Source organism: Aspergillus brunneoviolaceus (assembly GCF_003184695.1).
Source record: "Aspergillus brunneoviolaceus CBS 621.78 unplaced genomic scaffold BO95scaffold_16, whole genome shotgun sequence".
In the NCBI taxonomy this organism is placed as follows: domain Eukaryota; kingdom Fungi; phylum Ascomycota; class Eurotiomycetes; order Eurotiales; family Aspergillaceae; genus Aspergillus; species Aspergillus brunneoviolaceus.
The window spans coordinates 481,190-507,859 of record NW_020290746.1 but is presented as its reverse complement, the minus strand read 5'-3'; the positions used below and the strand labels follow the sequence as shown (position 1 = coordinate 507,859).

The 26,670-nt window shown below is 52.7% G+C and overlaps 7 protein-coding genes and 3 non-coding genes across 10 annotated transcripts; 5 read left to right on the top strand and 5 right to left on the bottom strand.

The window, feature by feature from the left end:
* Positions 1-1,729: 1,729 nt before the first annotated feature.
* On the bottom strand, positions 1,730-3,287 carry BO95DRAFT_440661 (uncharacterized protein). Its single transcript, XM_025586012.1, has 3 exons — positions 2,980-3,287; positions 2,799-2,924; positions 1,730-2,744 (listed from the first exon to the last, which is right to left on the bottom strand). Exons 1-3 carry the CDS (start codon positions 3,043-3,045, stop codon positions 1,950-1,952), a joined length of 987 nt encoding a protein of 328 aa, XP_025444845.1. The 5' UTR covers positions 3,046-3,287; the 3' UTR covers positions 1,730-1,949.
* Positions 3,288-4,660: 1,373 nt separating this feature from the next.
* Positions 4,661-8,967, top strand: BO95DRAFT_451311 (uncharacterized protein; the record flags this gene model as incomplete). Its single annotated transcript, XM_025588072.1, has 7 exons — positions 4,661-5,041; positions 5,132-5,236; positions 5,307-5,954; positions 6,008-6,140; positions 6,193-6,345; positions 7,297-7,356; positions 7,763-8,967. 7 exons carry the CDS (start codon positions 4,661-4,663, stop codon positions 8,965-8,967), a joined length of 2,685 nt encoding a protein of 894 aa, XP_025444844.1.
* A 163-nt stretch (positions 8,968-9,130) lies between these two features.
* On the bottom strand, positions 9,131-11,126 carry BO95DRAFT_384458 (glutamine amidotransferase subunit DUG3). Its single transcript, XM_025583451.1, has 4 exons — positions 10,776-11,126; positions 10,613-10,708; positions 9,716-10,454; positions 9,131-9,602 (listed from the first exon to the last, which is right to left on the bottom strand). The coding sequence occupies exons 1-4, from the start codon at positions 10,788-10,790 to the stop codon at positions 9,364-9,366; spliced, it is 1,089 nt and encodes a 362-aa protein (XP_025444843.1). The 5' UTR covers positions 10,791-11,126; the 3' UTR covers positions 9,131-9,363.
* Positions 11,127-11,288: 162 nt separating this feature from the next.
* On the top strand, positions 11,289-14,619 carry BO95DRAFT_440657 (dynamin-related GTPase MGM1). The gene is made up of 3 exons (XM_025586011.1): positions 11,289-11,776; positions 11,841-13,868; positions 13,924-14,619. The coding sequence occupies exons 1-3, from the start codon at positions 11,479-11,481 to the stop codon at positions 14,361-14,363; spliced, it is 2,766 nt and encodes a 921-aa protein (XP_025444842.1). The 5' UTR covers positions 11,289-11,478; the 3' UTR covers positions 14,364-14,619.
* Positions 14,620-15,134: 515 nt separating this feature from the next.
* On the top strand, positions 15,135-16,309 carry BO95DRAFT_384452 (kinase-like protein). The gene is made up of 2 exons (XM_025583450.1): positions 15,135-15,218; positions 15,281-16,309. The coding sequence occupies exons 1-2, from the start codon at positions 15,189-15,191 to the stop codon at positions 16,121-16,123; spliced, it is 873 nt and encodes a 290-aa protein (XP_025444841.1). The 5' UTR covers positions 15,135-15,188; the 3' UTR covers positions 16,124-16,309.
* On the bottom strand, positions 16,264-16,337 carry BO95DRAFT_t85. The gene has a single exon. It is a non-coding gene; the product is annotated as a tRNA-Asn (tRNA).
* A 151-nt stretch (positions 16,338-16,488) lies between these two features.
* On the bottom strand, positions 16,489-18,934 carry BO95DRAFT_471921 (uncharacterized protein; the record flags this gene model as incomplete). The annotated part of the gene is made up of 4 exons (XM_025589621.1): positions 18,773-18,934; positions 17,840-18,632; positions 16,640-17,404; positions 16,489-16,539 (listed from the first exon to the last, which is right to left on the bottom strand). The coding sequence occupies exons 1-4, from the start codon at positions 18,853-18,855 to the stop codon at positions 16,489-16,491; spliced, it is 1,692 nt and encodes a 563-aa protein (XP_025444840.1). The 5' UTR covers positions 18,856-18,934.
* Positions 18,935-20,157: 1,223 nt separating this feature from the next.
* Positions 20,158-20,231, top strand: BO95DRAFT_t86. The gene has a single exon. It is a non-coding gene; the product is annotated as a tRNA-Asn (tRNA).
* A 911-nt stretch (positions 20,232-21,142) lies between these two features.
* Positions 21,143-21,216, top strand: BO95DRAFT_t87. Its single transcript has one exon. It is a non-coding gene; the product is annotated as a tRNA-Asn (tRNA).
* Positions 21,217-22,695: 1,479 nt separating this feature from the next.
* BO95DRAFT_451306 (serine/threonine protein phosphatase PP1) lies at positions 22,696-23,929 on the bottom strand (the record flags this gene model as incomplete). Its single annotated transcript, XM_025588071.1, has 5 exons — positions 22,696-22,860; positions 22,931-22,987; positions 23,015-23,203; positions 23,289-23,633; positions 23,834-23,929. 5 exons carry the CDS (start codon positions 23,927-23,929, stop codon positions 22,696-22,698), a joined length of 852 nt encoding a protein of 283 aa, XP_025444839.1.
* Between the last annotated feature and the right edge of the window lie 2,741 nt (positions 23,930-26,670).

Here is a 26,670-nt window from a genome sequence, read left to right as displayed (position 1 = left end):
GTGGGTGAGGGTCTCGAACCACATGCATGAAGAGGCAGTGACGTCTGACGCCCATCTGGTTCAGTGTCTAGAGACACTGACACTAATAGCTAGTCTAGTTACTCATAACTTAACTAAGGAACGGACTGACTGAGTGACTGACTAACTAACTAACTAGACTACTGGAGTCAATCTGATGCCCAGCTTACCTGGAAGTCTAGTCTAGCCCAGCAGTAGACTCGTAGACTCGACGGGTAGTCCGGCACAGCCTTCCACCCGGCCAGCACGGTCATCATAAGATGACCACTTAATGCTCGCTCTTTGACTTCATCATCAGAAAGAAGGCCAATCGCTGTTGTGCTGCTCCATAGTGGACAGGTAGATCCACATGTCCATACCATATACTTTTATGATTTGATGAGCGGCTGAGGATCTTTGGAAAAAAAGATGCTGCCTGACTGCCTGAAAGGGCTTGAGAGCGAAGAAAGAAGAAAGAGAAAAGCAGAAAGACAATGTGTCTGATTGTCAATGCGGGGGGATCCTTGGCTGGCAGGAGCAGGGCGGTGTGGTGATATCATCGGGTCGGGCGGAGGTGGGGAGAAGATCCCTCCCTCACTACGACGGAGAGTACGTGCACTTCTTGCCTTTCCACCTGCCCTGGCCTCCCCCTTCCCCCTCACTAGGCTCTCTGTTACTCCTCATCATCCTCCACCGCAATGCAATGGGCGCTCGTACAAGTGGAATGGGACACATGGGTGGGAAGATACCATTCCGTCGGGTTGTTTTTGGCCGTTACCGAAGATCGCTTCCGACTGAGGAGTTGATGAAGAAGTCTATTCGAAGATCCATGGTCTGATCCCCGGCAATACTTCCGCTCTCCGACTTTCGCGATAGCTGAACAACAGTGCCGTCGCCACCACCATTTCCCCTCCATCCCTCTGTCCAAGCCGAATCTACCGATCCGTGATTACCGGTGAATTGTGTATTCTCAGCACTATATCCCTGCATCTTTGAACGGATGGTCGGCTCTCGAGACGGCAAGAAATTTATCCCCACAAGTCCACACATGTCAATCACGGTAGAAATGACGGCACGAAGTCTGTCGTCTGTGGCTTGACATGCGCGTATAACCTTACATTATGCTATCGCCATCGACCCGGCAGACCCTATCCACCTACTTTCGTAAAAGAACTTCAACATGACAAGGTGCAATTCTTATCAACCGTCGCGTGGTTCAAGATGTGCTGTCCAGGGCAAGCACAATTCCTATAGGCCGATAGGTCATGACATCATCGCCGCCATCACCATCATCATCACCTTGTAACCCTGAGGTGACTGATATTGACTTCAATCGTCCCTGTGGGTGCGTGAATAGCCAGGTACGGCACTTGATACATTCTTGCGGAGACTACAGCTAGCAAAGGGATTCGATATCTCTTGTCAGAGTTTCTGCTTTGGGGAACGCCCGAACCATTGAAGTGATTGCCGAACGGAGAACCAGTTCGTGGCATTCCCCCGTAGTCTATTTAGGAACCAAGCATTAATTAGCTGCATACCAAGACCACCGAAAACGCAGCAGAGCCAATCCACCTTGGGCGTGGAGCATCGGGATGTCAAATTGGAACGGAGATTAGCTTTTGCGCCCACCTCTGACGTACCTTGCGTCATCGCGGAGTCAGTAGTGAAGACCGTCAGGTAGGTACCGGGCCCCCTTACAGGGTGGATCACTCTGCCTTGCCGATTGGCTGTTCGGCAGGAGATAGCAATGGACCTGACACTTCGAAGGGGTTTCAGCCGGGGTAATGAGTAAGAGTCTGCGACAGGAAAACCGACTCCGTTTGGCTTAGCTTATTACCCGAATTTGTAGGGGACGCTGCTATATAGAACTGCCTGTATTTCGTGATTCCAACGCACAGTGTCGTCACCCATAAATCGCATCCCGAGCCGTACGGCCACTGCCCAGGAGGTGATCATGTAAACCAGCTATCGTCAAGTTCGTTGATATCCACCAATCCGTCGCCTTCCAATAAATTCGGGTCCCCGGTCCCATCCCCTCCGAAGGTGTCATTCTCCATGAATAAATCGTCAAAGCTGGACTCTCCCGGTGCCATAACATCTTCGAGGTTTCCCCCTCCTTGACCGTCCAGCTGTTGTCCCGTCAGACTGCCAACTTGGGTGGAGAACGCCTCAGCTTTCTGCAATTCCAAGTCAAACGCATCTCCACCCGTAGGCACAGCAGTATTCATGCTATCAGTGCCCACTAGGCCAGCCGCGGTGTTGCCAGACGTAGCGTTGCCTTCATTGCCCGAACCGGTAGGAACCAGGTGGGAGCCGGCGAGAAAATCATCATTACCAACTGCGTCATCGCCAAAGTCAAGGTTCAGGTCGAAATCGTTGGGCCCGGGATTATTGTTGAGCATTGAGTCGAAGTTGAGTTCGTCCGGGCCGGTGAAAGGTTGTCCGGAGACGGTAGGGGCGGTAGCTCCGTTGTCGGTTTGGTCTTCCTTGACAGATTGATCAGTCGAGCCTTGTTTTACGACATCCTGCTCAATCTGCGGCTTCAACACAGGTTCAAATTCCGTGGGCTCGGCCTTTATTGTGTCTGCATTCGTGGCTACGACTGGGGTTTCCTGAGGCTGGGGGGCCGTTTCTGGCTCGGGCTTCACGACCGCATCCTCCATCGCGGAGTCCTGGGCAGAATGAAGTGCAGCTTTTCGCGCTTTGATTGCCTCATAGTCTCGCTCCAAGAACGCCTTGGCAATAAACTGCTCAGAGTCAGTCCCAACTCAGGCACCGAACAAGGTGACAATGGTTCTTACAATCTGCTCCGAGAGGCTGTCCAAAGCGGTCTGGAACTGCTCGTGAGCGACGGGGATTGAGCGTTTGAGCTGTGCCCTGTACTGCATCTTCTCGTGCGAGTTGAAGAACCGGGCCGTGTCAATGAGCTATGGGTTGTCAGAGGTCACTTGAACGAGAAACAAACGGACTCGGATGTACTACCGTCTGGTTCACCGTGGATGTTAACACATCCAGGGATTTGGGATTTGAAAAATCTGTCGCGGCCATGGTTACGCTGCTGCTGCGACCTGATCGTACTAACAAGAAAGCTGCTGGCAATAGACCGCGCTGATTTGCTGATGTGCCGGGGTCAGTTGGGGATGTGTGATGGGCCACGATAGAACACGATCTGAAACCACTACGAGATGTGATTCAGCCGGGGACTTTTAGCGATGCCGTGAGGGATTATACTCCCTGTACGGCGGGCCCGAGAGCCAATTGAATGAGGTGGACCGAGGTTCGCGTGGAAGTGACAGGGGAGGGGGAGGGAGGAGGAGTCAAGGGAGGAGACTAAGAATAGAAACCAAGAAAATCCAGAGGGGTAACTGCAGGTGACAGATAGTTTGGTATCTTCAGGTAGGCAAGTTAGAAGGGAACTGAGGAGTGGAGGAAGAAGCTAAGAATGATGATGGGCAAGTTAAGCGCCTACTAGGTAGTAAGTTCAGTAAGAGGTGGTAGTTAGCTTTGAAGAGGTTAGTTAGCCGGCTTGCGGTAAGTGAAGGACAAAAAAAGGCGAGAGCCCCGTCACAAGGGGACTAACGCGGTGAGGCTTAGCGCGCCCCTCACCCCAGTTCGGAGCGGCTCTACTTTACTTACCTTACTACGGAGTAGGTACCTTCAATACAGCCAGACTCAAGCCAGTTGACTTCGGGTTACCTTAAGGTACTTCGCTACTGACTGACTGACTGACTGTACGTCCTGTATTCCGTACCGTGGTCGACTCCCAGGACAGACCACCAACTGGACCACTGAGCTGCCAATTGAACCCCATCCCATCCACCGTGGATTATTCAATCATCCAAACACTCTCCTCGTTTTGTTCTCCATCCAAACTTCCCCGTCAGCTCAGATCCATCCATCGCAGCTTTCCCTCTGCTTTTCCCCTGTCTGTTTTATTCGCCTTCTGTCTCTCTTCTTCCTCTCTTCTATTTTCCTTCTTCCTCTTCATCATCCACTTTCTTCTCTGTTCCACCTGTCATTGCTGCCTCTCTTCCCTTTTGTCTCAGTGTTTCTTTTCTTTTCCCTTTTTTTTTTCCTATTTTATTTCTGCCTTCTTCCAGCTGTCAGCTTTTCCCTCCTCCTCCTTTCCATTCCTCATTCCCCGTCAGCTGTCATTCGGGAGCTTAAAGCTGTTTCCACCACCACTTTTGACGGATTCACTGACTGGTCGGGGTCGTGGTTGAGAAAACCATCTCCGGTCTCATTTATTTGCTTTTCAGCACCGTCTAGTCCATCACGACACCTCTCATCTTCATTTCACTCGCACTGCAATCGTCCGATTCATCATCAGTTGCTCGTACTTTGTGCTTGTCTTTGGATGATCTAGTTTAGCGCCTTGTCCGTCCTCGTTTACCACCACTCTGTCCTGGACCTTTTCGATCAACACTCACCAACAACCACCCTCAAAACCCCCCCCCGCGTCTGCTGCCGCCTTCGCCTACTTTAATTCTGACTGCGTAACGCCCTGCATCGTCCCGTCACCGAGAAATTGCATATCCATTCTCCGTGATTCCGTCAAACGCTTTTTCATCGACTGTTCCGTCTTGCAGCTCTACATTTGTTTGTTCCGTGATCCTCTATCGTCCCATCTCGTGACTCTCCCCCTCCCTCCCCCCCGTCAACAATGGCCGACAACGTCTCCGCTGCGACCGCTACCACCCTCCCCCCTCCTCCCCAATCTTCTACGGTTGCCTCCAACCAGCAGTACGATGCATCCCAGGGCAACGGCCAAGCCAATCCCTCCCACATGCCACCACCTCCCCGCCCGCCCGTGGTGATCCCACAAAACACCAATCCGATTCCGACCGCCATCACATCGCCCATGTCCGGCAATATGATGTCCCCGACCAGCGCTGGTGGCTTCGTGCGTCGGGCGGCCCCTGAGCCAAACAAGAGGGCCCTTTATGTCGGTGGCCTCGATCCCCGAGTGACTGAGGATATCCTGAAACAAATCTTTGAGACTACCGGTCATGTTGTTAGCGTCAAGATCATCCCCGACAAGAACGTAGGTTTTTTCCCCCTCACTGGCCTCTGGCATTCTTAATGCCCCACTATTTTATTGAAGCACGCTCATCCTCCCTACTGACAGTCACAGAAGTTCAACAGCAAAGGTTACAACTACGGCTTTGTCGAGTTTGATGATCCCGGTGCTGCTGAGAGAGCGATGCAGACGCTCAATGGGCGCCGTATCCATCAGTCGGTATGTACATTTGGGCTTATTTGGTGTTTGTTCGACAGGTACTGAATTATTGCTTGTCTCTCTTTTACAGGAAATCCGTGTCAACTGGGCCTACCAATCCAACAATACGAACAAGGAGGACACCTCGGGCCATTTCCACATCTTCGTTGGTGATCTGAGTAATGAAGTAAACGACGAGGTGTTGACGCAAGCCTTCTCTGCCTTCGGCTCCGTGTCTGAGGCTCGTGTCATGTGGGATATGAAAACTGGTCGCTCCCGAGGATATGGTTTTGTTGCATTCCGTGACCGTTCTGATGCCGACAAGGCTTTGAACTCCATGGATGGGGAATGGCTGGGCTCGCGTGCAATCCGTTGTAATTGGGCCAACCAGAAGGGCCAACCTTCGATCTCTCAGCAACAAGCCATGGCCGCAATGGGCATGACACCCGCTACGCAGTATGGCCATCACAACTTCCCTACCCACGGCATCCAGAGCTACGACATGGTCGTCTCACAAACCCCGCAGTGGCAGACCACGTGCTACGTGGGCAACTTGACCCCTTACACCACGCAGAACGACCTGGTGCCACTCTTCCAGAACTTTGGCTACGTGCTCGAGACTCGTCTGCAGGCGGACCGTGGATTTGCCTTCATCAAGATGGACTCGCATGAGAATGCGGCCATGGCCATCTGTCAGCTCAATGGTTACAACGTCAATGGACGCCCTCTGAAGTGCAGCGTATGTCCTTCTCGCTCCCCGTGTCTTAGTCCCGATGCTAATTGACCATATAGTGGGGCAAGGATCGTCCTCCTACTGGCCAGTTCGACAATTTCTCTGGCCAGCAGGCCAGCTCACCTTTCAACTCTAGTCCCACTCCGTACTTTCCTCAGTACGGCGGTCCTGGGGGACCCATGACCCCTCAAGGTAGCTCGTTTGCGCCCTAGTGTGGGGTTTCCCGCTAACTCTCTGGCTCCAGGCCCCAACCCAGCCGGTAGAGGATGGGACCAATCCGGAATGGGTGGTCAAGGCTACGGCCAAGTTCCTGGCAACGCAGGATACGGCCGCGGCCAAGGTGCCCCAGCCTCTGGATGGAACCAGCCAAACAATGCCAATTTCGGCAATGGCTTCGGTGGCTATCAAGCGTAGCCTGTTCTCGATATATGCTGCCGCAAGCACTGGTAGTCGGCGGTCTGTACCGGCAAAAGCGTTAAGCATCAGCCCCTTCCTCTCCTTCTTCCTTTCTCCCTAATACTTTACATTTCAACTGTCTCTGTCTTTCCATCATTTTCAACACTGCTTTTCTTTTTCTCTCTTCTCTTCTTTTCTTTCTTTTCTTCATGGCTGCCCCTTACAAGGTGGATTTTTAAAGCGCATCTCCCATTCTCCATTCTTCCTTTTGAAATGAAATTTGTGTGTTATCGTACACCCAATACCCCAAATCCGCTTTGTTGACTCAAGTTTCCATATGCTGTCTTCTTTGAACGAATGCGCGCAACTTTGATCAAAGGCTAAGCTTCTTGGGCTTCTCACTTAAGCGTTCTGCGGACTAAACTAAAAGTACTGACCATTCTCATTCTATTCCTGACATTTTCTCTTTGGTCGAGTATTGAATAAATAGCTCGCTGGTGTCGTACGATTAGTATGTATAAGCACAGCCTGTTGAGGATCGACGTCCTTTGCTTTCAGGCTGTGTGAATCATGGCTTTCTGCTTTCTTCTTTTATTTGTCCACGGGAAGCTAGGGCTTTCCCTGCGATTCTGAGACTCGCTGTTTGAGCATCGTTGTTGATTTAATTAACACCGGGTTTCTTCTTTTCTGTTTGCCGGTTTGTACTCGTCTGGCCGGGTTGGTTGGCACAGTCTTCCCAGTTTGTGATACCATTGTCTGTTCAGGTGACTTTCTTCCAGTCCTAATTCCAACTTCGGGCTCTTGGTGTCCTGAGAACGTGCCCACATGATTTCCCAGTTTTCATGCTGATGTTGCTGGGATTTGTTTCTTATTCCTGATTTTGCTGGAGTGATGGTTGGATTTGCCCGTAGTTTATGCCATTGTAGATGTCTGCATTGTATGGTGATTTTAGAGTTCATTCCGAGCGTCTTGTGGACAGGCAAGCCTCTGCCTATATTTATCTGGGCTTCGTGTTTACCATGAGTTGCTGAAGTATTAGTTATAGTAGGTAACTTAGTAGTCTGTAAACTGTAAGATGTTGATGCTACCTAGTAAAATAGAACAAACCAGGCGGGCTGCGGGGAGGAAGAAGACCGACTGGGGCGGCAGCTGCTAACCTTGAAGGTACCGTACCGTACCGGACCTCATCCGCCCACCGCCGCCTGCCTGGACCCTTTTCTTCTTGGCCGATCGATCGATGCCTTGCGGCCCCCTCTTCCTCAGTCTCTTCGTCTTCTATTTCCTCTTTCTCCTTCCTTTCGTACCCTGCCAACGCTTGCACCACAGCTGATGAAAATCCTCGCCGACTCTTCTACCGGGACACTGGATGTGGGCATGCTAAAGATTGGTTAGTCGCGCCTAGTCTGCGCCAATGGAAGATGCAGCAGGCAATAGCAGCGGTGCGGCACTCTCGCTGGACGACAATGACCGGCGCGCCGGGCGCATGCGCTCAGGAAGCGCAAGCAGCGGCCATAAGCGCAGCACTTCAGGCTCCTTACTGTCCCGATTGTCCTTCCTACGAATGATCCAGGCGACACAGAACACGGCCGAGCGAAGCCATTCAGGCCTCGAGCGCGATGACGGCGACGAACTCACCTCCGGCTTACGGGGCGGGCGGGCCATGTCCAATGCGATCCAGCAACATCGGAGGACGCGTCGGAGACGCGGCTCGCTACGCAAGACGGCCCTCTTGGGCACCCGGCTCGACTATCGAGACAAGAAGACTGCAAGGGTGCCGGCCGATGTACTGCGAGGGGACAGCAGTGGGAGCGGCGAACCCCGACCGGGACCGACCCCCTTACCCTCCTCCCCTTCCTCATCCTCTTCCACCAACCCACGAATGCGATATCTAGCCGACCCCGTGTCGCGCGCAGACGATGAAAACACCCCGCTCAGGAACCTCGGCTCCCAACCCGGGGATGAGACGGATACCGCATGGATGCTGATGGATGCACCGCAACGCGCCCGGGCGGCCGCGCCGGCGGCGGCGGCGACGACAACAACGACGCATCGCCAGTCCAGCCCAACGAAAAACAGTCTCCTTGGAGTCGGCGATGAGATGATGACGACGGACGACGAAGAGATCATCTCCTTCCCGCGGGCCAGCAGTACCAGTACCGCCTTGCATTCGTCCTCCACCACCGGCGGCGCGACGGGCCTGCGCCTGCCCTCCGCCTCGTCGGCTTCCGAGTCCTACTACACTCTGCAGACGGATCCGACGTACCGGGCTCTGCACCGGGCCAAGTCGCCGCTGGCCACGCACGCGGTGGATATGGCTGCCAGCTCGCAGATGGTGTGGGACTACTCGGAGACGGAGTGGTGGGGGTGGATCATCCTGATCGTGACGTGGCTGGTGTTCGTTGTGGGGATGGGGAGCTGCTTTGGGGTCTGGAGCTGGGCGTGGGATGTCGGGGAGACGCCGTACGCGCCCCCGGAGCTGGAGGATGATCCCACCCTGCCGATCGTCGGGTATTATCCGGCGTTGATCATCTTGACCGCGGTCATGTCGTGGGTGTGGGTGGTGGTCGCTTGGGTGGGGATGAAGTACTTCAAGCATGCGAACATCTCTGGGGAGGACATTTGATGGTATTTCTTGCGATCCGGTTTCTTCGTGGGTCTTTGGTAGTCTTTGGTTCATACGTGAGCCGCTTTTTTGGGCATGTACTGTATATACATAGTTTAATTGTCGATGGTCCCGTCCCAGCATAGCCACTTTATTATATCACAACAGTTTTGGACGAAACTGTAGCCTCATTAATAGACAGTGTCATCATTGCAGATATATAAGATGGGTCTACAATTCATCTAATCTGATTGATTAGGATCCCCGAAAAAAAAAAGAAATCAATCCCCAAAGAAATACCAATTCACCAACTCCGACACCCCAAAAATGACTCCCACTCTCTCGCACGTCTTACCCCCGGCTCAACCTCCTCGGTAAAAGTCGAAAGTCCACCCGCAAAACCCAAACCCTGCCGTTTCAATGCGACACGGCGCACTGGTTCGCAGGCGTCATATCGAAGGCCGGCGCCTTGGCGTCGTTCTGTGGTTGCACAGTGGTGCCCGGCGCGGTGCTCACCAGGCCCTTGGAGACGGCAAAGCAGGAGGAGCGATCCTGGTTGGAGTCCTCGACGTAGAACTCGTCCATGATGGGGTGCAGCATGACGGTCTGCTTGTGGATGGTGACGATGGAGTTGGCGGGCACGGAGACCCAGTTATCTAGACGGACGTCAGCATCGCAGATCAGTATTCGCCCAACCACCCATCCTCATCTCATCCTTCGGATGGGCAAAAAAAAACAAAAAAAAAAAGAAAAGAAAAGAAAAACATACGCCTCTCAAAAGTAATCGGCTCACTGGCGACGAGCACAATATCGGCGCCCTTATCATGGCGCTCCATCTTAAAATGGCCCTGGCCCTTCCCCTCGGTCCACTTGGTGCCGGACGAGAAATACAGACTGGCCGGCTCATCCGTCTTACTGCTGATGTACCGCGTACAGATGACGGTGTGGCCATCGGTGACGGCGAAGTTCAGCAGACTGCGCGTCTCCACCGCCCCGACGGCGCCGCCATGCCGCCGCGGGATATCCTTGATGAAGGCGTTGATCTGCGCGATCGTCTTGACCATCACGCGGCGCAGCAGCGCGGGGCCGAACCCCTCCGGGCCCGGGTCGGCGCTGGGGTCGACGCCCTCCTTGGCCAGAAGGTCGAGAAACAGCGCGAACGCCCACTCGCTGTCCGTCCCGCCCTTCACCCCCAGGTACCACTTGTCGGCCAGCGAGTCGGCCAGCGCCCGCTTGATGTACTGCCACCCGCCCACGTTGCCGTTGTGCATCCACATCAGCGTCCGGTGCTGGAACGGGTGGCAGTTCGTGTCGGAGAGCGTCCCCTCCGTCGTGGCCCGCACGTGCGCGAAGATGAGGTTCGAGCAGGTCTTCGACGCCAGCCGCTCCAGGTTCTCGCAGTTCCAGGCGGGCAGCGTCGAGGTGAAGATGCACGGGTCCGGCCCGAGTTTCGGGTCCGTGTAGAACCCCACTCCGAAGCCGTCGCCATTCACCGGGCGACGGGTGTCCTGGTTCTTGGTTAGAGGGGGGTAGTGGTTGGAGGGGAGGAGGGGGAGGAGGGGGGTGGGAACGGAGGGGGCAGAGGGGAGGGGGCAAGCAGGAGTGAGGGAGCCCTCTTGCTTGATGAGCTTTCTTTGCTTGAACAACGGAAAGCAAGCAGACGTACCAGTCTGAGACGCGAATCGTACGACTGGGTCAAGATGGAGTGACTGGGTTCGGTGACCAGCTTGCTGAGACGAATCTCATGTCGTCCTTTGTATACCTGATGGGGAAGCGGTCAGTATGCTGCGACAGACATGGGAGGCAAACAGCTCTAAACTTAGACTTACTAGAAAGCGACACATTTTGTAATTGTATCAACGTGCAGTACACAATAAAGTAAAGACTCCCAGCGTCCCTACTGCCGTGCAAGATCCCAAAGTGATGTTAGCGTTGGGAGGTAAAGTCGGTCTGGGCCCGACAGACAGCGTGCAGAGTCACAAGTCACAGCTTTGATTGATCCGACAACGGAGTCGTTTCTTCTAGCCCAAGGCACGCCCGCACAACTGGGATTTACCCCTTTATTTGTATTTGCGACAAAAAAGAAAAAGCTCAGACTCGTCTGGCTTAAGGTTACTTCAAATCTAGACCGACAACCTGTCCAGATGACGAATTTCGATCCGATTATTTGGTTATTGTCGAGTGGAATGCTTGCTAAACTACACGTGACTCACACCGTAATTTATACGGCGGGCGAAGCGGCCAGCAGTGCAGTGCAGGTCACGGGATCAGGACTGGCTCGGAGGGGATTCGCCGCCGCGGGACAATCATTGCTGGATGACATGATCTCCTCCTTCCCTTCCCAGAGCTTCTCTTTCTTCCCCTTCTAGCTGTTTCTCTCTCATCTTTTTTGTGTCTGTTGCACACTCTCGCCACTATCCGACGAAATAAAACTCAACAACCCCGTTGCTACCACACCCCTCCGGGATATGAACCACATCTACTGAAACTCGCGTCCGACAAATCCAAAGCGTATATGATATTTCGGCCATCATGAGCGGGAGGATCCTCTCCCACCGTCTGGTTCCGCTCCTGCGGACGGGTCATCTGGCCCGCCATGTACACAACGCTGCTGCCCGCACCGGCGGCCTCCTTCGTTCCGATGGCAGCGCGGCCTTACGGCGACGGCCCTGGCCTGTCGGTGCCAATGCCATCCACAATGTGCCTGCTGTGCGGGCCATCTCCTTCCACCGCATCCTCCCCAAGCTGGCCCTGAAGCTCGTCCGTCTGCCGGCTATGTTTGGCGGAGCCGTGCTGGCGGGCGCTGCTTACATTCAGTATCAAGCTGCGCGTGAGTTGTTTTCTACCCTGGTTACTTGTTGGTGGCTGACTGACGTGCTGTGGGTTTGCTCTAGAGGCGGGAAGCTATGCTATCGATATCTTCAAACGGGCGGGCGAAACGGCGGGCGGTGCGGCCTCGAGTTTATTTCAGGAGATTCAGAACATGGCGGAGCAGACGCAGCGCGGGTGGCAGAAGACGACGGAGGATGTTGACTTGCCGGAATGGTTGCAGAAGATTTTGCGGTTGAACGAGGACGCGCAGTCGGACAATGGGGGCTCAGGGGGTGGTGGGGATGGAAAAGGTCCGAAGGAGAGCCGGGTCGGCGCGGCCGCCGCTGGAGCGACTACCGCCGGTGCGCTGGGGTACGATCAGTTGGACGAGGAGGATCTCCGCGCGGGCCGGCAGATTGCGGAGGACGACCAGATGATGCTGCTCACGCGGAAAATGATCGAGATCCGGAACATCCTGCAGAGCGTTGGCCAGTCGAACACCCTCACGCTGCCCTCGATCGTTGTCATTGGTTCGCAGTCATCGGGGAAGAGCTCGGTTTTGGAGGCGATCGTCGGGCATGAGTTCCTTCCCAAGGGGTCGAACATGGTCACCCGCCGGCCGATTGAGCTCACCCTCGTCAACACCCCGAACGCGCAGGCAGAGTATGGCGAGTTCCCCGCGCTGGGACTCGGCAAGATCACCGACTTTTCGCAGATCCAGCGCACCTTGACGGACTTGAATCTGGCGGTGCCGGAGAGGGACTGTGTTTCGGACGATCCCATTCAGCTCACCATCTACTCGCCGCATGTGCCTGACCTTTCGCTCATCGATCTGCCTGGCTATATCCAGGTCGCTGGGCGGGACCAACCGCCTCAGCTGAAACAGAAGATCTCGGACCTCTGTGATAAATACATTCAGCCACCGAACGTTATTTTGGCCATCTCGGCGGCAGATGTCGATCTCGCCAACTCCACTGCTCTCCGAGCCAGCCGTCGGGTGGATCCCAGGGGCGAGCGGACAATTGGTGTCATTACGAAGATGGACCTGGTGGATCCTGACAGGGGCCACAGCATTCTATCCGACACGAAATACCCTCTCCGCCTGGGCTATGTTGGCGTGGTCAGCCGAATCCCTCAGACGACGGCTCTCTTCTCCCGGGGCAGCGGCAACATCACGGGCGCCATTCTGAAGAACGAGAACGCCTACTTCTCTCAGCACCAGTCCGAATTCGGACCGCAGTCGGACGTGTCGGTCGGGGTCAATACATTGCGCAACAAGCTTATGCATGTCCTTGAGCAGACGATGGCATCGAGCCTAGCAGGTACTAGGGATGCTATCAGTCAAGAGCTGGAGGAAGCCACTTACGAGTTCAAGGTGCAATACAACGATCGTCCCCTCAGCGCGGAATCCTACCTGGCCGAGAGCCTGGACAGCTTCAAGCACTCCTTTAAGGCGTTTGCGGAAAGCTTTGGTCGCCCTCAGGTCCGCGAGATGCTGAAGCGCGAACTTGACCAGCGCGTGATGGATATTCTGGCGCAGAGATACTGGAATAAGCCCATCGAAGATCTCACGGCGCCAATGCCGGAGTTGGATCCTCTTAGCGATTTGCCCAAGGCGGATCCCGAGTCTCTCTACTGGCATCGCAAGCTTGATGCCTCAACCTCTTCCTTGACTAAGCTCGGAATCGGTAGACTTGCTACGACAGTTGTCGCCAATGCAATCCAAAACCATGTTGACCGGTTGTTGACCGACTCGACCTTTGCGAGCCACCCATACGCCCAGAAGCAGATTGTGGATGCCTGCAACAGCATTTTGAATGATCGTTTCTTCAGCACCAGCGACCAGGTCGAGAACTGCATCAAACCTTACAAATACGAAATCGAGGTCGAGGATCCTGAATGGTCCAAGGGCCGGGAGAACGTCAGCAAGGTTCTCAAGGACGAGCTAAAGGCATGCGAGTCCGCCTTCAAGCACGTGGAAGATTCTGTCGGAAGACGGAAACTCAAGGATGTTATGTCGTTTGTTGACAAGGTCAGAAAGGGTGAGGTGGTGTTGGAGGGTGACGGCGCGGGCGGTGCTGGTGGCTTTAGTGCCGACCTATTAGCCAGAGGTATGCTCCCCCTTTTCCTTACATTATGCGTAAATGAGGCTAACGAATGTATCAGGTCGTGAAAGTGTCTTCCTCCGCGACCGCGCCGACATTATCAAGATGCGCCTCCTCGCCGTCCGCTCCAAGCAATGTGCCTCCCAGAAGAACAAATACTACTGCCCGGAGGTCTTCCTGGATGTCGTCGCCGACAAGCTCACGTCGACCGCCGTGCTCTTCCTCAACGTCGAACTCCTCTCCGAATTCTACTACAACTTCCCCCGCGAGCTCGACATGCGCCTCGGCCGCCACCTCTCCGACGCGGAGGTCGAGCGCTTCGCCCGCGAGGACCCGCGCATCCGCAGTCACCTCGACGTCATCCGCCGGAAGGAGCTCCTCGAACTGGCGCTGCAGAAGATCGAGAGCATCCGGCAGCTCGACGGCCGCGGCAAGCGCGGCAACACGGATCGTCCGGTGGGTGCTCGGGAACCGAGAAGTCGTGGCTGGAACCTGTTCTAAACGTTTTTCGTCTCCCCCGTTATAATCCAACTAGACTTCCTTCTTGTGATATCCGTGTCCTCCTCTCCATATTTGCGGCGTTCTCGCATATTCCCTCCCTCTCCTTCGATGTACTTTTCTTTTGTGGCCGTGGTATGGCTGGTAGGAATAGGATTTATGTATAAATCCGTGGATTCCCATTCCTCGTGGGTCTGTTCTAGTTCCTGCTAGGCTTTTTCTGCCGTTTTATGAATATACGTAGACTTATGCTTCTGACTATAGGTCTTGGGATTGAACTACTCTTTAAGTGTGCTCAGTAAATTCAACTCTTCTCCTATCCTCATATGAGAGTTGATAGAATATAGAATACCGTTGGTACGTAGATGCCAAAGCTTTAGCGCCGGGTCCACCTTAACCAGAACAATCTCCCCATCGCGACCCCGCTTGCTTTCAACATCTTTGGCGAACAAATCTGAAGAATCCCTCCCAACATGAAAATATCTTGTAGCAAGGGTGAAATCTGGTAGATATTTGTACGAGTGCTTACTTTACATTGTACTGTACACCATCTTGGTAGCAGACTTGAACCTATACTACAGCTTCATTGGAATCACGCTGAGCCGGCACGCTTTGAGCATTGAACTAATATGTAATTCCAGTTTAGGTTAGTTAGTTAGTCCTCCAGTGATTAAGCACTCATCCCTTCGTCACATGTTTGGTCACTGTGCCAGTGTGCCTTAACTACCTACCGTACCCATCCAGAGCTTGACTGGCACTACTTTTCCACTTGTCTAACTGTGGTCACAGTGGCCACTCCCGTATACACAACAAGAGTCCAGGAACAAAATGGCTGGAATTCTGTGCCCCTATGTTGATGTAAGGATAGGGAACTTCTCAATATCTCTGTGGTATTGTACCTACTAACAACTTTCTCACAGCCAGCGAGAGGCGCTGCAGATGGGAAATTTCCACTGGACGATGTCGATCTCCATTCCATCTCCGATGAATCTCTGGCTGAAATACTCTACACCGCACCAGCTCTACACGATTTCGGTCAAACAACTGTGGCACGGCTCTCCAAATCCCTTGTTCTAAAAGGCGGTGGGAATGTCCTCCCTTCAGAGGCCGCAACGCTACGGATGATTGCCTCCAAGACTGGCATTCGAGCTCCACGCGTCCATCGCTCGTTCCAGGTCCAGGACGATACCAAGTACTTCGGCACCATGGGTTATGTTGTAATGGATTACATAGATGGTCGACCTCTGGATACCTGCTGGGAAGACCTTGGTGATGACCAGAAGATGGACATCTCCAAGCAAGTCGCCGCGATGATCGCCGAAATGCAGCGGATCCAACTACCGGGGCCACCGGGGCCAATAGGCGGCGGGCCTTGTCGTGGTCGGTTCTTCACTCACTACAGCGCCGGTCCATTCGGGGATATCTCCGAATTCGAACGATGGTTCAACCGTAAGTTGGACATCTGCAAGAAGATCAAAAAGGCTCCCCAGGATATCCCTGGCTTCCAATTCACGGAGTTGGTCCTTGTCCATCAGGATGTCAGCCCGCGAAATCTTGCCTTGGACCCAGATGGGCAGGTATGGTTGCTGGACTGGGCAGATGCCGGAGCATATCCGCCAGCTTTCGAGACGGCGGCCCTGGCTTCCCAGCAGAGCTTTCCTGGATTTCATGCCATGGTGCTCTCGCATCTGCCGCGGTACCCCGTAGAGGAGAGGCAGTTAGAATCCATTGAGTATGGGTTATTGACAGCGGTACTGGCTTGAAGGGTACATACATACATACTTCGTCTTACTGTATAGCCATGTGGGTCTCGTACTCAAAGGCCAAGCAGGCGGGGAAAGACGAAACCGGAAAGCAAGTTAAGAAGCTCGGGAGAAAAGAGCAAAAAGAGGAAAAGAAGGAGCGTCCAGGGAGAGGATCGAACTCTCAACCTCACGATTAACAGTCGTACGCGCTAACCAATTGCGCCACCCAGACGACTTCTGGTGGTGAGTTTTTTGAGCTTGGTTATCACCCATTATTGAAATGTGCATCTTTTCAGCAAGCATGAAGACTTGCTCAGAGCTAACTTCTGGTCAATCGCCTATAGGTTTATTTGACCTAGCATTGAGAATTACGACTGCTGGTTTTACGGACGGAATGGAATATAGGGCCATCTATACATGATAAATCTCGCTTTCTGTAAGTTGCAATTCACTTCCAGACATATACATCGGTCAAGATTTGCGTATCACCTCCACAACGTCCAGGGCAGTCCGCCCATCATGCTGGTTTCGCACAGCGCGGTGGGCCTTGAGGTTTTGGAGGTTGCGCTTCGCCCAGCGCTTGACCTCTGCATCGTCCATCGTATCCGCCTGTTCCAGGATCGGGCGCGTTTCGTTGGAGACGACCTGGGAGACCGTTTGCCAGTAGTTCCCGATGATCGTACTTTTTGTATGTCGCGCGAACTGCACGGTGATGATCGTGACGATGACGACGTGAGTCGCGATGAGCGTGGTGCCGATGATGAAGCCGGTCCATTGCGAGGGGATGGAAGAGGAGACGGAGAAGCCGGTAGACACGGTGGTGGTGCCGGCCATCTTGACCAGCTGCTCGTAGTAGGCCATCTGGAAGATCCGGGCCAGCACGACCTGCACGGCCAGGGCTGGGCTCGCCGTCGTGTTGAGCGTGTCCTGGAACATCTCGATGTGAGTGTTCTCGGCGCTCCCGCTGTAGAACCCCGTGCCGTCCTCGGCCAGCAGCACGCCCGGGCTGTAGGTGTAGTTGGTGGTAGACATCATCAAGGTCGGCAGGCTGACGTCCACGGCCAGGAAGAACGCCGGCAGGTCCGTGTCCCCCGAGGCCGAATCGTTGAGGGGCAGAACGGTGCCCCATTGGGACCGGGGCTCGAGGCTGAGCACCCCCCGACTGGCCAGGCTCTCGCGGGTACGCGATGCGCCTAGCTGGCGTCGTGCGGCTTCCGTGTTGTAGCTGTTGGTGGCCCGGTCCCAGCTGATCGTCGGCTCCGAGTTGTCCGAGGAGCTGTTCAGTCCCACGACGATCGTCTGGACAGCCACGTTGGTCAAGCAGGCGGAGGCCCGCAGCGTCCTCGTGTCGTTCCCATGGGTCACGATCGCCCAGGGCCCGTCGTTGCCTGCGACCCGCGCGGCGACATTCTGCAAGCCGGCGCGAACGACCGAGGCCACAGACACGATATCCAGGACCAGGTACATCACAGACGCAGTAGCATACCCACTTGGCTGGACGAGGGGGTCTTCCGTGGAGAAGACCGTCCAGTTGCGTTGCTGGGTGGCGATGCACATGCTGCTCTGTCCCACCGTGTCAATCGTCCACACGAGCGGGCTGGGCAGTTTGCAGGTGAAGTTCGCAGGCCCATAAGAGTCCTGGCCTAACGATAATGGGTAGGACAGGTTCTGCATGGGGATCTGTCCAGAGATGCGTATCTCGTCCTGGTCGGTCGCGTCGAGGCGCATGTTCACCAGAGGCGGCGCTGCACAGATCACCCGCTGATCCATGACGGGCGCAGGGCCCTGGTACCTACGCAGCTTCGTCCGTTGCTCCTCCCCCTCGAAGGGAAGGAGAGCCCGGTAGGTGTGTCCGGTGTCGTGGAAATTGGATCCCTCTTTGAACGGTTCCGACAGCTCGGCGAATGTCCAGCTTGCCGCGGGGCGCATCGTCCACCAGCCGCTGGCCGTATTGTATTCGGTGTCAAGGAGGCTGACATTTGTCGAGTTATTGCTCTGGGTGAACGTGCTGCTGGTAAAATCCGACAGGTAGATGGTGGAGAGGAACTGGGAGGCGGCGGTCACCAGCACCTCGGCGACGACGAGGGTCAAGATGAACGGTGGGAGATGAGGCCGAAGATCGGTCGCCGTGAACAGGCTGCTGGGGGCCGCCTTGACCGCGCGCAGGATGGAGTATAGTGGTCCCTGGAGGAGGGGGATCCCTTTTGTCTCCAGAACAACGCCCGCCACCATTGCGGTAGCGAGGCCTGCCTGGAAAGACACTACGGTCCGGATGGCAGTGGTGCATATTGTAATCAGTCGAGTCGCCCAGTCTGCATCTACGATGCGGAACCAGTAGACCTCGGGGTCTCCCCCGTTGATTGCCTTCATCGACTCCCACCAGAAGAGAACTAGAAATGTGACTGCGAGTAGAAGCACTGGCGGGCCGAGGAACAGTGTCAGGACGCCAGTGGTATCGACTTTCTGGCACAGGCTTCTTCTCTTGGCCTCGAGCTGTTTGCTCTGGGACTCCACGTCCGTCTTCGTACTGGGAGGCTTCGGGGCTTTTCGCGTGGGATGGAAACTTGTGTCACCGCGCGTGTATAGGCGCATGGCTGCATAAATCTTGATCTGGTCTGGATTTAGATCGAGACTGGAGTTTGAATCGAGACTGGCCACCCTGGTGACCTATCTATGTTGGAGTGAGCGGGGTTGTGATTGCTGCGGCGGTGATTGCTTGTTGCTGTCGCTCGACCAACCCTGGTGTCCATGTATAGCAGAAATTGGGCAACGACAAAAAGTTTCCATGATAGACACACTCTATATAACTCACCGGGAAGATAATAGTCTTCCGATGGCGCAACTGTGGGGAGAAGAGGGGGTAGAGTTAATCGTTCATCGATTAAGCGCCGGCTGTGCCAACTTGCCAAGGACTACTAGTCTAGCGTAAATCGTTGATTGTTCCAACCTGTCAGATTTAAGCCTTAAACATGTTGCCGGTCTAGTCTACTTCGATAAGCGCGCTGGGTTCTATTTTGGTCTGGCAGGGTTCGGATACGCTTACTGTATTGTGGGACTCGGGCCTGTCTCTGATGCCAGATCTAAAGCTTGACCTCTGCTGTCCTGCCCGTAGGGCTCGTTCCTAGGACTTACAAGAATGGCCCTGTTGTATTGGCCTTTTCCAAAAGTTTAGGTGCAATCTATGGAATCAGAAGATGGCGTTGGGTGTTGAAAGGCCCAAGGCTTATGTGTAGGTCGGGGACAGAGGGAAGTCAGAGCGCCCATTACAAGCTCGAGACTACAGACAGCGCACGGCCCCCGCAGTGGCTTCGATACTGCATGGCCATAGGTACAATGCTTTTGGTAATTCGTCGTCTTGGATAGGGCGTGTTTTGATCTCGTGTGGAAATGCAGAGTGTCAATCTCAACGCATGGCTTATGGTGTGTGGTTACAAGTTAGGGCCTAGTGGATCACCCGGACCACGTTGACAGAGCACTCCGCAGTCTACCCGAAAGAAGCTTGATTAGCACGACTTCGTGCAGCTCATAGCACTCGGTATGTAGGCATATATTGGTTTAGCGAACTAATGAACTGATGTGAGTCTTTGACTAGCTGTGGGACTGTTTTGGAGGCGAAATGGTTAGACTGATTGTATACCCGGGCTCCGTAGTCGCTGATACATCAACGCATCCGGGAAGACCTATGTGCGATGCTTCTGGGTGGTCTTTTTTTCCATCTTCTCGAACCTCCGTCAAAAGTTGTGGCGTTGTATATGGCACACTTAGATGTCATTCTGGTAAGGGACGCATAACTAGTCACCCCTATATATTTCCCGACCACACATGAGACTAGCCAGAACACACATTGAGACAAAGTGTGCTATACATGCCCACGGTACTACAAACTTCAAACATCTATATTATCAAAGCAAAGATGATCACTAGACCTTGGTGTAGTCTGTCAAATCGGAGCTGAATTTGCGTATCCAAATGTGGAAGTCACCGACATAATCTTCGTTCTGTTTTACCGTGCCATATAGATGTAAACCTTTTGCCGGCAGCAAAACAAGTACGTCTTGGTGGCGCAATTGGTTAGCGCGTACGACTGTTAATCGTGAGGTTGAGAGTTCGATCCTCTCCTAGGACGTCATCTTCTCTTTTTGGTATTTTTAGAGCCATCATATGGGGATTGTGGACCAGGGTCAGTGGCTGGATGGCCGGCGGCATGTGGGGTCGGGAGTGGAGCTGCCGCCTGCGAGCAACAGGGTCGAACGATGATGGTCATATAGATTAGCTGTATATCCTGACATTGATAAATGCAAGTATTTATTCGAAACGAACTCTTCAACATGTCATATGTGGATGGATTTGCCATCAGTATTTCGATGTCACCATACTCCATAGACGCTGATAGGCTTAATTGTGCGATGCTGACTGGACAGGGAGTCCATTGCCGAGGTAGATATGGCTGAACACAAAGGGATAGTCCGTCGACACATCTTCAAACCTGTGCACAATAGATGGCCATTTTCTCCCATGTTGATAAAGATACAGTAACGGGGAGTATCCAGGCTGCAAATCCTCTGCATTCCGAAAACAAATCACATGATGGCGTCGATTGACAACACATATCGGGGAGCTAAGAATCAGAATCTCAAGACCTACAAAGACTTCATCGGCAAAACAAAATCATCCGTATGATCCGTCTAACTCATCAGAATAAAGCTCCTTTTGTTGGTGCCGCTACTCGATTACGACGAACTCAATGAATGAAGTAGGATTCCCAATTAAACGAGACGCACTCATTTCTCGCCTATTATAAGCCGCCACCCAATAGCAGAGTATTCTACCCAGAGAAGCACTGTGGTCCATTGAATGACGTCAAAATAATGTGGCAGAATGTTGATATTGTAGTCGAGAACTTCGTTGATCGTGGTTCGATCTTTCCCGGCAATCTGATATGGACTAGGTTTGATGAACCATGGAAGCTGTTAAAAGTGGCGCCTAGTGCATCATTGTTATCATACATACTTAAAGTGACATCATGATAAGAAGCACGTCTGGGTGGCGCAATTGGTTAGCGCGTACGACTGTTAATCGTGAGGTTGAGAGTTCGATCCTCTCCCTGGACGCTCCTTCTTTTTGATTTTCGTTTGTTTGCATCCCATCTCATCTACCGCCCAACCAATGCCCCTCAAATCCATGAAAATCTATTTCTCTTGCTATGAACCCCTCTTTTTATTTTCCCTATCAACCAGTAGGGTATCAATTCGGTGTTTGAGGTCTCCCAAATGTACGTTAGATATTCCGCAAGAGTGCGCTGAGGGCATTGAACCTGGATCCCCTTCCAGTTTGCATGCCTCATGCAATTGGATCAATAATATATGGCAGTCAACCGCCAGTTACGCCTGAAATCCATTCCATGCTTTCCCCTTATCTAACCTGCCTACTCATCAGACAGGGAAGCAAGACCGTCTCCGGGAGGGGAGTGTAACGCTAGGTCAGGGCATGCACGAAGACCCGGAGGTTAGATAACCGCGAAACAAGGCTATTTAAGGTCTTCCAAGAATTGAAAATGGTCTTGTCTTACATGGGGCACTTACTGTAAAGCCAAATAACAAATCGGTCGTGACCATATATTCAGTACGTTAATTTCATGCCATTAGGCAATCTTCGACCGGAGGAGAAGAATTTCCTGCGCAAGAGTCTTGCAGATATACTACCACACCCGATGTGCGAGCCAACTTCGAAGCACAGCTACGTATGAAGTAGAATTATCCGGTGGAAAAGATAGTGACTGTGTGAGAAGGAACTGCATTTGACATGCATTGTTGGGGAGGAAGAGGTGTCTCACTAATCACATGCTACCTTGAGACTTCGTTGCTCAAATGAAAAGGTTTGAGTATATGGGGTATGGACGGCAAAGCCCTAACTGACCCAACCTGCGCTCAAACCAGTAGGCTAACACCAGTTGTTCTACACTTGTAGAAACTAGTTCATGACCGTAAGTTCTAACGGCTTCGTAGTGAGAGAACGGACATCGCAATCACTTGCGTAACCCCCCCCCCCCCCCCCCCCCCCCCCCCACCCCCCCCCCCCCCTCTCCGAGAAGCAAAATGTAAATCTCGGCTTCTCGCGGGTGAAACAATGGAGATCAATAGAGTCATAATGACCAGTCCTTAGAATCTTGAAAGGAAGACAGGAAGGCCAACCATCATTGCGTATCACCAATCACATACGCACTGAAGTCTCCCTACTAGATATCAAAACTCATGACTACGGCCTATGCACATGTGTTCCTCGACCTGAGGTGCCATATTCTAATGGTCGGAGTGACTACGAAGCATCAGCATCAGCGGAAGTGTGATTTAGGACAACTTCTATCATAGCAGAATGCGTTTATAAAACTAGGCGGCGGAGAAGTGTTAGCTACTCTTATCAGAGACTAGATAAGTGAGCTTGAGTAAGAGCCTCCTTTCAGAGGAGCATGGACCGATAAAGGATCTCGAAGAACACATGCCCTACGCAATGACGGACAAAACAGTGGGCAGAATACGTGTTTACAGATCCACTTTCCTACTGCATCGCGCATCTGCGCTGAATTCGTCTGCTTAGAAAACTGGAGCAAAAAAAAAAAAAAGAAAAAAGAAAAAGCTATACAGGACGCACTCGTTATGCCACAAAAGTATTGTCAATCGCGTACTAGCATATTGCTTGAAATGACTAGCCGACCGCTTCCTGAAGAGCGGCCTTCGTTTCTCAGCCGGCTTCATGACCTATCCAGGCAAATCCAGCAGCTTTCTCATTTCAGCCCTTAGCACAAGATACGCAGAGGCAGAGACTTACCTGGAACGAACAATGCAAGCTCTCATCAACACTCATCATGGCGCCCGAATTATCGAACTACCCACGATAATTGGGCGCATCGACCAGCGTCACGAACTGCGGCTTAGCGAAGAACCCATACCCGTATTCCACACACTGATGCGTGCGGCAGATCAGATCGATATTGTGCTTCTGAGTGAGCCGGCTGACGACATTGGGCCCGAACGTAAACGAGACACCGCGATCTATCTCACTCCAACCCGTGATGCCTTTATCTGGATCGGCCCAGAGGAGCTCGCACAGTGGACTGCAGTCGGGGATCCAAATTTTTAGATTTAGCGCCCAGAGCCCAAGGAAGGAGATATGAAGGGTTGTGTACATCCGTCGGCCGCATGATGTGACGAACCTGCTCAATCGAGTTCAGATTGGGCCTGAGACCGCCATGCGTGCCGAAGATCTTGTCGTCGACGATCGCCGCGATGGGCAGGCAGTTGAAGCACTCGATGAACGTCTTCCAGACCTTGACGCTGTACCGGCGCTTGCACTCGTCGTAGAAGTCGTAGAGGCGGTTGATGGATGCGCACTCGTGGTTCCCGCGCAGGATGAAGAAGTTCTCCGGGTATTTGATCTTGTAGGCGAGGAGCAGGCAGGTACATTCGATCGACTGCTTACCGCGGTTGATATAGCCCAGGAAGAGGTAGTTGGCTTCGGGTGGGTAGCCGCCCTATTTGAAGAGGCGGAGGAGGTCGTAGTACTGGCCATGGATGTCGCCGCATATCTGGTTGCGCTGTTGGTGCGGAAAGGTCGGGAGAAGGGGTTGGCGTGCCAGGGTTGTTATACCTTGATGGGGGTTCGAGCTCGAGTAGAATGGGTTGGGAGATGCAGACGTCGCGCGCGGTGCGGCAGATTTATGCGATCTCCGACTCGTGGATACCTGATAAGGTTTCCGGGTCGGGAGCCTCGAACCTCAAGTAATTTCTCTGTCAGAGAGTCTAGGTCTACGCCGTCTGGATTGACCATGATATGAACATCATATTGGAGTACTGCTCAAGTCTGGAGAGAGGTTAGTTAAGGGCCAGCGAGCATTGGAAAGGGAGTGAACTGAGGCGAGAAAGTCTTGAAGATAGATGGACGAACGTAAGATGGAAAGTGAATGCAAAAGATATCTTCTTCTAGTTGTTCTCTTTCTTCTTCTGTCTCTATTATACTCTTAGCACCCTTATCCATTATTCTGACGCCATGGTAATTAATTTTCAAATTAACGCTAGATATAGATCTCTTCCTAGATTAATACTGGCTTTACTTCTAATGAGGGCAATTCAACTTGGTTGGAAGGGCAAGTCGGACCTGAGGCTCGGAATTCCGAGCGGGTGTCGGAGTTCAGCTCCTGTCAACTCATTAGAGGTGGAGCAATTCCTTACTGCATGTCGCCACCTCCAACGTCACTGAATGCTTCTTATACTTACATGTGTGTATATATACACATGAGCTAGTGGTGTTAATTTTGCTAACCGAAAAAAACATGATACCCAATGATAAAAATGAGTCTAAGAGACCGCCTAAATCAGGGGAGGTCAACTAAGAGTCCATCAGGACTGTTGATGGATGTATTGAGGACTTGATAAAATGCAGATTATCGTCGCTAGATAATGTAGAGCATCTGTGCAGTCTGGTACGGTACTGCCATTTCTAAGTACAATCAAGCTTAGAATCCTTGGACTTCGTTGCCGCCGTCCCACTTCAGGCAAGGGGGATAGCACAGGATGACCGGTCGTAAGTCGTTCGAATTATCCATAATGGTCAATATAAGTGTGGGTATGACAACCACTGACCATCCCTGCAGGCATTCCCAGTGACCGTCTGCAGCAAAATCCACCGCCAATACCACGACCTGATCAAACTATTCCGAATAAGCGGACAATTTCCAGACACGAACTACCTCTTCATGGGTGAAATGCTAGACCCCGCATGGGAATGAGAAAATCCTCACTAAGACCACACCCTATGAGCAGTTAACTACATCGACCGCAGCTACCACTCCATAGAATCCGTCTCCCTCCTGGTCGCCCTCAAATTCGCTACCCCCAACGCATCACCATCCTCCGCGGAAACCACGAACCCCGCCAGATCACCCAGGCCTACGGGCTCTACGACAAATGCCTGCGTAAGTACGGCAACGCGCGGGTCTGAACCTCTTCACGGATCTGTTCGACCACCTGCCCCCAACGACTCTGATCGATAATCGCATATTCTGTCTTCATGGGGGCCTGAGTCCGTCGGTCGATACGCTGGATAATATCCGTGTGCTGGATTGCTTCCAGGAGCCACCGCATTAGGGCCCCATATGTGACCTTCTTTGGAGTGAATTTGATGAGAGATGTGCGTGCGGAGAATTTGCCGCGGGGCTGGGTACACCTTTGGGCTGAATATCTTGGAGGCGTTTAATCATCGGAAGGGCTTGCGCTGGCGGCGGGGGCGCAACCGATGGTGGTGGATGGGTATCTGTGGTCGCATGGGAGGGATATGGTTGCTATTTTCTCTGGTATAGTCTCATTGGAGCGACATGATGGATTGTTTGTGCTGACAAGTTCTGATATGGCTCCGAACTACTGCTACCGCTGTGGCAATCAGGCGGCCACTATGGAGATCGATGACTCTCTGAACTACCAATGGTATCTTAAAGGTCCGTTATTATCGGGGAATGTGCTGATTTGAAAATAGTATACCGTCCGATCCTTCTCTCCGCACTGGGAAACCGACAGTGCAACGACGGACGCCGGATCATCTTCTATGCTTGTTAGATGGGTTCGTGGTGCTAGACGCATTGTGTTTATGTATTGTATATAATACCATGGGTGGGCCTGCCTTCGCACGCTTCTGCCGCTTTACCATTTACCCGGCCCAGCGTACAATACCTAGGAAAGCAGACACAGTGGGGTGATATTATGGAAAGTAGCATATTATCCTTAGTGTCCAAACATAGAATCATCGACAAGTTCAACCACGGAAAAACTGCGGAAGCTAAAAGTCTAGACTTCAGAAGCAATGGTATGACATAAGACATAATGAAACTTGAAGCCATGGTCAAGGTCTCGAGTCAGAGGGAAAAGAGCCGATGTTGTAGGTTTTTATTGCGGGAATATGCACAGTGCTCGGCGAGTACTTCGGTCAGGCTGTTGCAGCCCGTTTATATAGTCATCAACCATACGATAAGAGAGTACACCAAAAGCCCGCTCACAGCAGCAATAGACCTATTTCTTACATAAAATGAATGGGAATTGGAGAAGAATCAACACGACTGGAAACTCGGATGCATTAGTAGGCGATACTTTGGCAAGTGGTTTTCTGAGGGGCCTCAAGTGACGGTTTCCCGAAACCCTAACTGAGGGTCTTTTGTCCTTCACTTCCACTAAAGCGACAAAGATATGTCAAGGATGATGTCGAAAGGTCAGATGAGGTAAAGACACGATATGTGCTCCAATCAGACACGTTAGGGATGACTTAGAAATGGGCAGTGTCTATATGACACACTTGACCCGAAGATCACAGGAACAGTACCGGTCGAGGTCGATCAGACCAGCAGTCGAGCAACCCGACTCTATTCTGCCAGGTAGTACAGAGCAACAACAGACAAGCAATATAGGAGAGCAAAGCTAGTGGGCTCGCTGGATCAAGCAAAAAGAGGTCAAATGCGTCCAGGGAGAGGATCGAACTCTCAACCTCACGATTAACAGTCGTACGCGCTAACCAATTGCGCCACC

What these genes read in the sequence shown, in the direction of transcription:
- BO95DRAFT_384458 (XM_025583451.1), bottom strand. An exon ending in ACGATTCGCGTCTCAGACTG is followed by an intron (nt 10,455 to 10,612) that starts GTACGTCTGCTT and finishes ACCAAGAACCAG; the next exon opens with GACACCCGTCGCCCGGTGAA. An exon ending in GCCGATTACTTTTGAGAGGC is followed by an intron (nt 9,603 to 9,715) that starts GTATGTTTTTCT and finishes ACGTCCGTCTAG; the next exon opens with ATAACTGGGTCTCCGTGCCC.
- BO95DRAFT_440657 (XM_025586011.1), top strand. Translation starts at nt 11,479, where the DNA reads ATGAGCGGGAGGATCCTCTCCCACCGTCTGGTTCCGCTCCTGCGGACG. An exon ending in CATTCAGTATCAAGCTGCGC is followed by an intron (nt 11,777 to 11,840) that starts GTGAGTTGTTTT and finishes GGTTTGCTCTAG; the next exon opens with AGGCGGGAAGCTATGCTATC. An exon ending in TGCCGACCTATTAGCCAGAG is followed by an intron (nt 13,869 to 13,923) that starts GTATGCTCCCCC and finishes CGAATGTATCAG; the next exon opens with GTCGTGAAAGTGTCTTCCTC.
- BO95DRAFT_440661 (XM_025586012.1), bottom strand. Translation starts at nt 3,045, where the DNA reads ATGGCCGCGACAGATTTTTCAAATCCCAAATCCCTGGATGTGTTAACA. An exon ending in CATCCACGGTGAACCAGACG is followed by an intron (nt 2,925 to 2,979) that starts GTAGTACATCCG and finishes GACAACCCATAG; the next exon opens with CTCATTGACACGGCCCGGTT. An exon ending in ACAGCCTCTCGGAGCAGATT is followed by an intron (nt 2,745 to 2,798) that starts GTAAGAACCATT and finishes GACTCTGAGCAG; the next exon opens with TTTATTGCCAAGGCGTTCTT.
- BO95DRAFT_384452 (XM_025583450.1), top strand. Translation starts at nt 15,189, where the DNA reads ATGGCTGGAATTCTGTGCCCCTATGTTGAT. An exon ending in TTCTGTGCCCCTATGTTGAT is followed by an intron (nt 15,219 to 15,280) that starts GTAAGGATAGGG and finishes ACTTTCTCACAG; the next exon opens with CCAGCGAGAGGCGCTGCAGA.